Source organism: Carassius carassius, chromosome 10 (genome assembly GCF_963082965.1).
Source record: "Carassius carassius chromosome 10, fCarCar2.1, whole genome shotgun sequence".
NCBI classification, from domain to species: domain Eukaryota; kingdom Metazoa; phylum Chordata; class Actinopteri; order Cypriniformes; family Cyprinidae; genus Carassius; species Carassius carassius.
Genome location: NC_081764.1, coordinates 16,697,069 through 16,709,133, shown reverse-complemented (window position 1 = coordinate 16,709,133; position 12,065 = coordinate 16,697,069). Strand labels below are relative to the sequence as shown.

At 39.2% G+C, this 12,065-nt stretch overlaps 1 protein-coding gene across 3 annotated transcripts; it reads right to left on the bottom strand.

The window, feature by feature from the left end:
• Positions 1 to 964: 964 nt before the first annotated feature.
• LOC132151890 (B-cell lymphoma 6 protein homolog) lies at positions 965 to 11,338 on the bottom strand. Of its 3 annotated transcripts, none has more exons than XM_059560402.1 (9): positions 11,194 to 11,338; positions 4,649 to 4,820; positions 4,326 to 4,547; positions 3,258 to 4,226; positions 2,760 to 2,941; positions 2,507 to 2,674; positions 2,290 to 2,420; positions 2,039 to 2,176; positions 965 to 1,943 (listed from the first exon to the last, which is right to left on the bottom strand). In XM_059560402.1, exons 1-9 carry the CDS (start codon positions 11,276 to 11,278, stop codon positions 1,809 to 1,811), a joined length of 2,202 nt encoding a protein of 733 aa, XP_059416385.1. In that variant the 5' UTR covers positions 11,279 to 11,338; the 3' UTR covers positions 965 to 1,808. The 3 variants fall into 3 exon arrangements, with proteins under 3 accessions (XP_059416385.1, XP_059416383.1, XP_059416384.1); XM_059560400.1 differs by lacking the exon at positions 11,194 to 11,338 and adding an exon at positions 7,820 to 7,860 and having other exon boundaries at positions 2,760 to 2,944; XM_059560401.1 differs by lacking the exon at positions 11,194 to 11,338 and adding an exon at positions 7,820 to 7,860.
• Between the last annotated feature and the right edge of the window lie 727 nt (positions 11,339 to 12,065).

The window sequence follows — 12,065 nt, the reverse complement described above, 5'->3', positions numbered from 1 at the left end:
GATTGCAGATGTGGCCAGAACAGTGTCCATAATAGAAGATGCCTAACACAGTGCTGCAGGGAGACAAGAAAGGACAGTCGATCGTCCTTGCAGTGCCAAACCAGGTGTAACTGTGTGTCTCCCCACAGATGTCCCAGAACTTGCAAGTGTGTTGGTGGAAGAGTGAGGAAACACCTCACAGCGAGAACTGGCAGATCTGGTTTGGTCCATGAGGATGAAATGCACCGTAGTACTGAAAGTGACCACACAAGGTACTTACTGCGACCTTTGTTCAGGAATGCATTATTCAATTTATGTTCATCAAATGCCTGTGAAATATGTTCGGTTTGTGTCAGTTGTTTAAAAACATTTGCACAAGAAATTTGCTGGAAATAAAAGCAGTTCAGTGTGAGAGGATGATTTTTTTTTTGCTTAATTTAGAACAAAGAGGCTTTGCACAAATGTTAGACATAGAAACTTTTATTATACATTCATACATCTATATTTTACAGTAAGCTTAATGCATTTCTTTTCTTTTTTTTTAAAGCCCAATCCCAAAACAAGTCCTGAAGATGTATAGCTCACGCAACGAGTTGCATTTTTTTTCTTGGATGTGTGTGAAAAGCATTTATAAAGCTCACATGCGCGCACACACACTCTTCTGTCACAAAAACATTCTCACAAGTTTTCTCGCTCAAAAGGGGAAAAAGGGACACATGTTGCCCTTCATTTGTACCTTAGTAGAGCTGGACTGAATGAAAAGAAATTCAGACACCATTGAGAAAGGCACCTTGAGTACACAGTGTATACACAGACAAAAAGAAAAGAAAAGAAAGACAATAGTATAACCTTTTTACGTAGCTTCTAGAACAAAGACAAAACTGTAAACCTTCACTTGCCAAAAAAGAGAGAGAGGATAAAAAACATTTCTATACAAATACATCTGAAGCAAAATATCTCCTTGGTCATAGTAGTACCTTTACTTTTATTATTATTATTGTCATTATTACTTTTGAATGCATATGTTACCATGTAATTCCAGATCGGCTCTGCCAGCAGAGAGCAATCTTGATGTAAAGTAATTACACTGACACAATATTTATGCAGTTGCCTAGATGGTGAAAGTTTTTATCAGAGGCGACCCACCTCATGCATGTTTTCCATTTGAGAGAGCAGCCATTATTCATAAGTACACGTCAAAAACCAAGAAAGATGTTCAATGCTATAGTCACAGTCAGGAGTTCCTCTTACAAGAGGTCATTCCAACATAGTGTAACCTGTACATTTACATATAAAAATCTATAGTGACACAATTCTTTGCTTTGCGAGAAATGTGTTTTGACTTAAAATATTCCAACCTCAATCAAAAATCAACCTTCAGAAAAGTTTTTTTTTGTTTGTTTGTTTTTTTTGTTAGAAAATACTGTATTTTCAAAAACTGGATTTAAATGTTTTACATTCCATCCTTCTTCCAACAAAATAAAGCTTTTATATATATATATATATATATATATATATATAAATATATATATATATACATATATATATATATACACATACACACACACATGTATATATAATTCAAAACGTAAAAACACTCCCAACATTAATATATATATGTATGTAAATATAAACAATAAAGTGACTACAAGTGACCATATTGTGGTTCTATATTAAAATGTAGAGGAAACCCGTTTAGACTGGCAGTTCTTGCCAGTGTTTTTTTTTGTCCGAATAACACAGTGTGGCACAAAAATTTTGAATGATTGTACAAGTCAGGTCGTATAATGCCATGGTCAGGTCTGCCACTAAGTGTCTGCTCAGCATGCCTACATTAAGTGGGTTGGCAGGTCTGTTGAGGACATGCGATATTGGGTCTTGGTGTTGGTGACTGCGCCGTGCTTTTGCCGCAGGTGTAACCGCAGCTGACTCTTGTGGCGAAAATGCAAGTTGCATTTCTCACACTGAAAAGCAAATGGGAGAACAGTGTTAAGTTAGGGTGAGAATGAATGCTTTTGCACTTTATTGATATAGTTGCCATTGCTCTATATATGCTTACATGATAGGGCTTTTCTCCCGTGTGTATTCGCAGGTGACTTTTCAGTGTCTGCAAATGACGGAAACGAGTGCCACAGATCTCGCATGGATATGGCTTCTCTCCGGTATGAATCAGAACGTGAGCCCGAAGGTGAGCAACCTGTGCAAAGATATCATGTTGGTCTTGCAAATATCTTTTATATATATATATATATATATATATATATATATATATATATATATATATATACATATGGAACTCAAAGCACTAACCTGCACAAATCTAGCGCCGCAGGTCTCACACTTGTATGGCTTTTCTCCTGAGTGAATTCGTGTGTGGGTTTTGAGGTTAGCTGGTCTGTTGAACTGAGCCCCGCAGATATTGCATCTATACGGTTTCTCTCCTGCAGCACAAATGAAAGGAGGTTAAGCAAAACATTGCAAGTTGCAGCCAAAATGACATTTGTAGCAGCGGCGGTTTATTTTTTACCGGTGTGAACTGTTTTGTGACTGGCAAGGTTTCCCTTGTAGCGGAACGCTGCTTGGCAACGGTCACATTTGTATGGCTTGTCGCTGTGGACCTGAAGCATGTGGCGTTTCAAGGCTTCCTCCTCTGCAAACTTGGAGTCGCATTCATTACAAAAGTACGTTCCATTTTCTGTGAGGCAAAGGAGAAATGGTTTTAGGTTGGTTTTGGAAGACGCAAACAGGTTTTTAGGAATCTATTTAGAAGTGTCTCTCACCACAGCTGGAATCAGAGTACTCGGAGTGCATCTCAGACATTTCCTCAGCCAGACGTGAGGTGGATGTGTTGGGACAGACGTCAGAGTGCTGTGGAGACTGGGAGCCACAGGACGAGCATTTCAAATGGCTCATATAGAGCGAAGAGTGGCTGCCACTTTTCCTCTGTGATCCCTCTAGAGTTCTGCTGAGGAAAACAGCACATTTTAGATCTGCATAGGAATTCACTAAAAATTTTCTAGGATATTGAATGTATTTCACACATTTCGGCTAAGAGGTAAATCCTCTGTGTGCTTTAAGAGGATTGGAATGGATGGAGAAAAATTCAATCTGGCTTTGTGGAGGCGGAGGGTGGAAAACTGTTCCACAAAATACTCACAAACCCCCAGTTCTGAACTTAATTGCATTGGGAAACGAGATCTTCTAATTGGTTACTGTACACAGAGGATGACACCTTTTTGGTTGTTTAAGAGAGTCAGATTTCCTTTGGAAAAATTCACCTGTTGATGATGTTGTTGAGGCGACTGGCCTGAGGCACAGTGAAGTCCTCGCCTTGCTCGCTAATCTTCGTTGTCGCCTTCGAGTCGGGATGTTCAGAATCAACATGGTGAAGAAAAGCAGACAAGCCCGGCCTCTGCGGGGAGTGCATTCCAGGGTCATGAGGAATGGTCTCCTCCTCCTTGGAACTCTGATTGAGAACAATGAATTTGTATTTCTTCCAGTTACGAGCTTTAGGGTCTTGAGTACCCTGAGAGGTTGGGGGTTGCGAGGCCTGCGTAAGGGCAGCGTTTTTGCTGCTGCTCGATTCCGTTGGGGAATTGGGCTGGCAGTCTGATTTAAGGGGGCTCTGAGGACTGCTCATCAAGGTTTTGCGTCCATTAGAGGACATGCCCATGGAGTAGTGTTGGTGGCTCAAATGTTCCTCTGCCAGGGAACTTTGCTCTTTCCCGTTCTCCCTCTGCTGCTCCTGGGCCACACTGATGAAGCTGTGCTTTCTGGAGCTCATCCCAATCGAATGGACCCCTCCCTCCAAGGTCTCCCGCTTCATTTCCTCATCTCTTCCCAGTTCTCTCGAAGAGTGTGAGCTGGCATGGCAAGTGGTTGAGCTCCCGCCGGTGGCGCTACGGGTGAAGTCGGCCAGGATGGGGTTGTTGCCATCAGCCGGCGAGCAGTGTTTGTGTTGGATGATGGCTCCCTTTGAGAAGTCTGAGAAAGTGTTTTTGGGGTCTGTCAGCTTGCAAAGGGGAAAGGGAAAACCTTGCATGGGAAACTGGCTGTAAAGGTACGAGCTGTTAGGAGCGCTGACCCCGTTAAACATGCAGACACCATAGGGTCTCCCATCTCTGAAAGTAGCTGACCGTCCAGGAACGTTTTCCATCACCTCATGGGGTCTGTAGCTGTGAACGTCTTGAGGTAAAAGCAGGGGGCTGACAAGAAAGTCCTCTCTGGAAAGTTTTATGGAGGAGTCACTGCATGGAGATACGGAGCAAATTAAAGAACATCTGCTTTCTATCATTCAAGTCTAGCATAATATCTAATTAATGTTGTATAATTAAGACCTAATGTACCTGGACTTTATGAATCTGTGGCAGGTGTCAACAACGTGGTCCATCTGTAAATAGATGGCTGTGTTCATGATGGCCATGATGAGGCTCTCCTTCAGTGCGAGACGTGAAGTGTACATGAACTCCAGGAGGATTGCAAAACCCTCTGGGTCGACCTTAGGGTCCAGACTGATGGCGTTCAGGGTACATTTGTGTGAATCAGTAAAGATTGAGTAGAAGAGCCCACTGTGGAGAAATTATGATTTTAGTAAACTTTTGGGTTCTCAAATTAACATATTTCCACTACAAGAAAGCATGTAACAAATTCAAATAGTCTCAAATTGCACCTGCATGCCATAAGGACCGTTTTGTGTGCTCGGAACTGTTGTCTGTTGACCAGAATCATGACATCTGTAAGGATATCTCTGCTACGCATTCGGTTCAGGTTGAGCAGAACATCACTTGCATGACGCGTGAATTGGATGCAGCTGTCGGCTGCACAAGTCATTTTTTCGAGATCTGTTAGGAAACAAAGTGAACCGTGAGTTATGTAATCGGTGCTCACTTATCAATATGCGCTAAAATGAGAAAAGTTGGGTGTTATTCTTACATCACAAAAATCTTTGAAACTCATATTAGCTGTTTAAAAACTTCAGAAACAGGGAATGCTGTTATTCTTTGCTTTTTTTAGGGAACCATGTCAAAACATCTGTTAAGGATATAGTTTTAACCCTGTTATGCATCAAAAAATTGTCAATGTGTACCTCCTCTGCCTTTCCTTTGACAAAGGAACACAAAAGGAGACGTTATGGAGAATGACAGCCTCAGTCGCCATTCACTTTCATTGCAACTTTTTTTGCATGCAATATAAGTGAATGGTGACTGAGGCTGTCATTCTGCCTGACATCTCCTTTTATGTTCCACTGAAGAAAGAAAATCAATAGGGTTTGAAACAACACGAGGTTGAGTAAATGATGACAGACTTATCATTTATGGGTGAACTATCCCTTTAATCTGAAAATCAATTACATGTTTAGTTCTCTAAAATGCCGCCAAATTTCCCGCTCTCTCCGGTAGGTGGCGACAAACGATGCAAATATTTAGTTAGAGAACTGACGTCCATCCACGTGTAGTTCTGTCAGGTATGAGAATCATTTTGCTTCCTACCTAAAATAATCTTTTATCTGACAGCATTATCCTTCAAGTTCACAGTTATAAAGAACTTTAGGCACTTGGCGAGGTTAGTCACAGAAAAGGGTATATTTATCTTAATATGTACCAAGTTCACTGAAATGTGTGTGCGTGTGTACACACAGTTCTTGCCTTCTGAAGAAAATTGCTTCTTTCTCTGAGATTTTAAAGACTTTATGTGGGGAGAACGAACTAGAATGAGTCATGGGAAAATGTAGTTAGGCTGTTTATTGCAGTGCTGTGGACCGATACACTTCACTATTGAGGAATGAGTGTAATAACAGACAAAGTGGAATAGTCAACAAACACAACCCAAGAATTGTTAATACGGTAGAAGCGTTTGTTTATTTATTTATTTTTATAGATTCATTTTGTGAAAACACATTTTCTGCTTTCCTAAGTTCAGATAGCCTACTGAATGATTCACCTCGGTTTTCCCAGTCACATCTGGCGCCTTGACACATATAGTTTCACTGGACGCCTTTAAATAGTTAGGCGAACATTTCTCACATGTTGAACATTCAGTATTCGCGATTCTGTTTCCATTTGAGCCTACATAACATTAATATCCCCGACCGCGAGCTGTCATGCTGCCAAAGCAGCTTAATCAGCCCCTCAGCCTTTTGTAACGCACTTGTGTGAGGAGGCAAACACGCAAATGACCAGGAAAGGGATCGGGATTTTAATCACTGGACAAACAAATAAAAATCTCTCTCTCTCTCACACACACACACACAGTGTGAGAGAAACCACCATAACACCTGAATACACCAGCTCTTCTGAAAATGTTTTCAACTGACCCAAATAACATTTGTAGCCACTCTGATTTCATATTCTGAACAACCAGTTTTATTTCGGCAATTCTTTAGGAAATCTAAAGTTTTGCGTCCACGAGAGGTCACCCAGAGACCGTTTTGACCTTTAGCAACCCATAACGAGACCGACAACACCTGCACCTCGCATATTAAGTCACATTTGGCAATTTCCCCGGCGTTTAGCATCTTAAATCACTATGACTGTATAAACAACGTCAACTTCTCACGAACACAGGAAAGTGCCATATGGCAGAGCACACGCGCTTTCTGTTGAGCTCTTATTTGTCTCGCATTCTTGCTCTCGGTTTCCATCTTATTATTAAGCGTTCAATTGTATTTAATACTTTAATCCTATGTGACTGAACGCCATTAAATGTGTTCACTCCAGGACTAGAGCCCGATCCACAACACGCAAACAGCGCACGGAGAATTATGAGCCACTCGCTCAATGCCAAGCAGCACTTTAAAGATAGTCTCTCTCTTTTTTTCTTTCTTTTCTTTTTTTATGTCTGTTTAACCATACGCATAGACACTTCTTTCTAATATGACGCACTCCTGACGGGAGCATTACAACTTATTTTAAAACGAAACGATAAACCAATACAAACAACCAAACATACATTTAAAATAAAACACGAAGACTCCAGAGAAACGTGTGCAGGTCTGCTGCGCTCGTGCCGTTACAACTGACAACAACCGTATAACGATACAAACTTTTCTGTTGCATATCTACTGCCAAACACTGCCAGATTTTTCTGAAGTACTATAAAATGTAACACTTCATGCACTGATAAAATAAATACTACTAATAATGACAACATCAATAATGACATTAATGGGTTTCTGATGCGTGACAGAAAAAATGAAAATAAAACAATAAATGGCAAATACACGCTCAACAACTGTACAACCAAATCAGAAACCATCTCTAAGCATAGTATGTGATTGATTGTGATTCTGGCACAGGACAACACAACCAAAACGTGAAGAGAAACAGCGAGCGCGAGTGAAAACACCGATTTCTGAGCGAACTCCCGAGTTTAAGACATGCACTGAGAGAAAAAGAGTGAAATCGTCAGATGCCTCAGTTAACGCTTCTGTTTTTGTATTTGATCATACACTGCACAACCCCTGGTTCATAATCCTATTCCCCATGTGCCATTTAGTCAACTTTGAAAGCTGTCTTGTTCGGGGGGAAACTATTTTTTCTATCCCTCTGCTACATGCGCATACTATTTACAAGCCCACGATCCCGCAGCGATGACTGACAGAGCAGTGTGGATCATGCATGACGACCCAAACTCTCACAAGTATTTTCTCTAGAAGAAGAAAAAAAGTATTCTCACTAGACAGACCCACTACATAAACAGTCTGCTGTAAAAACTGTCCGCAAAAACACCTACAAAATCAGCCGAGATAAACATTTAACCATAAAATCCAGTAAACAGCCTTAATTAACGTGTGAGTTATGGCAACAGCGCGCCAGAGTAAAATAATGTAAAAAAAAATCACCTGGTAGTGCTTTCCTAGAAACTTCTTGCATCACCACTTCTAAGAACCCCAGTTCTAAGAATCAGAAGAGCTCAATTCTCGGAATTTGAGCTGGCGACCATACCATTTATAGAGGACAGGGGATTGAGATATTTTGCCTTAACTTTGTATTTCTTCGCTTATTGTAATTTTTTTTATTTCACACTATTGTACTTTAATAATTAAGTACTGTGTTATTGAATTCGATTTTTAAGATGTAAATTAAAGGATCCAATTAGCGTTATGATCGAGAAAAATAGTTGCATTCAGTGTTTAGTTCCTCCTTTCACATGGACGCGTCCAGACCGAGACGGTCACGTGGCCAGAGAAAGTGGCTTACGTACGTTGTCTCTTTAGCCCAGCCTCAAAATACTCAGAACTAATTTGCTATTCCATGACATAAGCAAAGTGTCCATTCGTTGCCTTTCCCTGTTTTAAACCCACGGCCATAACCTAGTCTATACAGAACATATCTGGAGCGCTTATTCACACGGACACAGTTTGTCTATTTATTGTTTTAGGTTTTTTTTCTCCTTTCTTTTTTCCAGTGAATTTTTTTCCTAATGTTATCTCTTCAGTGCCGTGGACCTGCTGGCCAGTGTGCATATGGGTTTGTTTGACCGGGATTATATATACACGAATAGATTGTGGTTGAAGACTGGCATTATTTCACATCTGGAATGTGTTAATTTATTAGATTATTTTTACTTTGATTCTAACTGCTTTGTTCTCGTCGTGGTTTGTCTGTCACATGTTGTGTATAACCGGTAGTAGGCAACTGACGAACTGCCATTAGTAACGGTTTTCTGGCAAATAACATGTCGACAAATGTGTTTAGAAATCGATTTATTTAATTTTGCTTGAGAGAGGAGTATTGATGAATATTAATTGACCTGTTAAGTCGCTGTTAAAAGACTTCGTCTCGGAATTGTGCAATATTAATGGTTTAATTGCCAGAAGGCAGCTGAGTTGTAAGTAGAACCTCTCAGCGTCGGTGCGCTTAGTCTTGTTAAAGATGCAGTGACAGGCAGTTACGGACTGACGAATTAATCTCATTCTTACGCACATGTCCGCATTACTGAGCCATATTTATAGAGCCGCGCGTTCTGTACGTATTAACTGATGTCACATTCTCTGCTGCTGAAGTATCCGTTAAAGACAGCAGCACACAAAAACAGCAGTTCGTACAAAACACTTGTTGTTTAGGCCCACGAATATAGTGTTATTATTGCTTAATGAGACGTGGTGCGTCTAATTTATTTTTCACGTGTTAAACTGCTATTACGTTACTTTTTAAGCAAAGGCTACATATCAACACAAGTTGTTCTTTAAAAGTGTCGAAACCTCTATAAACTGGTGACATGGGCGGCAACTGTAATTAACCTGCAAAATGTCAGCATTCACCCTCAGGCCTCCGTTTAGTAGCCTGTAGGTCACACATATTAATTTATGAATTTATTTTAATAGATGTTTTATACCTTCTTGTCCAGACAATGCTGCAAAAAAATAAATAAATACAAATTAAAAGTAACATAAATTCTGCATATTCTGGCATGGCCTCCAAAGTTTCACTTGTCTTTTTTAAGTTATTTATTTTTTATTGATGGCTAAATGGACATCTATTGTCGTTTATTCTGTCATCTGGTGAGGCTGTGTTTTTTAGAAGCATCTGTAAGAAAGCTAAAGGAGGAGACGACATGTCTGCATACTTTCTTCCTCTTCCAAGCGAACATGCCTCTCACTTTCCCCCGCATCTCTTAAAGTAGGCCTACTAAACGCGTACAATCTGGTCCAAACTCATGTAAAGCGTCCTGTAAAATCTCGCAAAATCAGGGACTCGTAAAATCTCTGTATAGCCTGTTTAAAAGTTTAGGACGGTGTCTTGAGTTTTCAAATTCAGGGACAGCAGTAGGTCCTGCAGCGTCCCTTGAGACACAATATCACCTCATTAGACTCCCTGATAAAAAGGTAGTCTAGTTAAACTGACCCATCGGATGTAATGGATATACAGCGGTCAACGTGAATTATGTAATATACGGCAGTTTTTTTTAAAGTTGTGTTAACACTGTATATAACAAGACGTTTTTGTTTTTTGCACACATTTTACTATTAGCCTTTATTTTAGCAGATATATCGTCTCTGATGATTAATCACACGTTCTTGCTTTCTGGTTATTTATTTTTTATGGTAAAGTGCTAAGTAATTCTGTTGAACAGCTTTAACTTAATATGTGAATATTCCTTGGGGCAGTTAAAATCTGACATTGTTATTGCTACAGCAATTCATTATATTAGTACGTACAGTATACATGTAACATGGCTGGGTTGTAAATTTTGGCTGGCTTGTAGTTTTGGAATTTGTTTTGCTCGGTACATTTTTACGTCTCAGGCCTGTTTGCAGCAGCACAGGGAGTAGATTCTGAGATAATGTTCTTTCATGGTGTGTCAGCATGAGTTTACATTAGAGTCATGGATGAAGATTGCTTGTAAAATTAGGACTGTATGAAAAACTATTAAAACTTTGTTGAAGTTGTTGTTTTTTTAAAGCTTTTTCCTGCAACACGCTGATTTTGCTTTTGTACAAAAGATGTTTATAATAGCCATATGGTATTGTTATTTGCTCTCTTGTATTGTATCCTACATCGGTTATTTTTTATTTTTATTTTTTTGTTTGTTTGTTGTTTAACTTTGCTCCATGGAATTCCCGTAGATCCATATTGAAAACAAGAATAAAATAGTTTTTACTGAATATTGATGTCAAGTCTTTGATTTGCTTACTCTGAAACCAAGCTCTTATGTGCTATATACATACATAGGCGTACATGTGGGCATCTTATCTATTAAGACGTGAATAAATAATCAGAAAATATCAGCTGAATATTCATAGTAGAGGGAGTAAGATCTCACTTTTTTTTTTTTACATTTTGAATGTGTCATAATAACTTTTACTTCTGTTCTGTAAAGCTAACTGTAACTGGACAGCTCTGACCTACATATACCTTTACATAATTATCACCTGTTCTAAGTTTGAGCAGTCAGCAGATTTTCAGGATATTTGTATGTTTTTATTTATTTATTTATTTCTACCTAATAGTACTGTAGTTTCTTTTTAGTTCTTCAAGGAAAACATCAGGAGGAAATCCAACAAGTAAATATTAATATTTATGGGAAATGCAACAAGTGGCAGTTTTGTAGTGCATGACAAAATGTGTAAAGGAGGATTGGTATTTAAAATCAAGCCACTTGGCAAAACCACTAACTGGAACTTTTGAATCTTCATGACTTTATTCACTTCAGATTTATTCAACCGGGTCTGAAGCGTCGACTGCTGAGTGAATCGCTTTCTGACTTGCTCACCTGGGTAGCTTGGTTTGTGGCTCCAGCTGGGGGGAGCTGGTCCGTCCTCCCTTGAGCCGTTTATACCCTGACAAAGAAGGAGCATCTGTTGGGCTGGGAAAAAAAGAAGAATTTTAGTGCACGTTTCCCTCCCCCTAACAGATCTAGTGCTTTTGTCTGGATTAAGTTGGTGCTTCTGTACATTTTGAAGTCTTGATATCCTGCTGATTAATTTGTCGTCATAAATGACAGATTTAGGCTTAATAATTATGACCATGAAGACCAAAAGACACATTATTCATGAAGTACCGGACCTTAACTTGTTATTAGTTTTACTGATACACTGACTTTGTCTGTTTATTACCTAATTTCTGTGATTGTTATATAATTTTTTTTTAGACCCACATCCACGTGTGCCATTTACCTTTCAACAAAAAATGACACTATACTTAAAAATGCATACATCAGTGCATCAGGGCAGAACATATGTGCGTATATTTAATAAACATTTCTTGGCAGAAAAATAATATTTGACAACTCTACTCTTAAAGGGGATTTCTTTTTCTGCTTGTGTGAAAAGGCTTTGCTATTTTTATGAATAAATCAGAATGTAAATAACCTGAAGTGAAGAAGATCAGGTTTGCATTGCCATTTTTCCTACTGTTCCTACTGTTTGTCTCTGACTCAGTCTTTATGGGTTTCATTAGAGTCTTGCTTTCTGCTTTGCATAGTGCTAATGCAAACATTTGATGTAATTATATGTATGGGGATTTTTTGTAAATCGGTTGGATAGCATCAGTGTCAACATTACACTGTTTGGGCACATGAAATGGTGGAACATCAAGAGAAAAAAATATCAAAAACTGCTGAACTCTTGTGACACCATAGCGTGA

Excerpts from the sequence above, each read along its gene's own strand:
- LOC132151890 (XM_059560402.1), bottom strand. The coding sequence starts at position 11,278 with ATGCTCCTTCTTTGTCAGGGTATAAACGGCTCAAGGGAGGACGGACCA. Across the intron at positions 4,227-4,325 it reads CACAGATTCATAAAGTCCAG|TGACTCCTCCATAAAACTTT; the intron begins GTACATTAGGTC and ends ATCTCCATGCAG. Across the intron at positions 2,942-3,257 it reads CTCAACAACATCATCAACAG|AACTCTAGAGGGATCACAGA; the intron begins GTGAATTTTTCC and ends TTTCCTCAGCAG.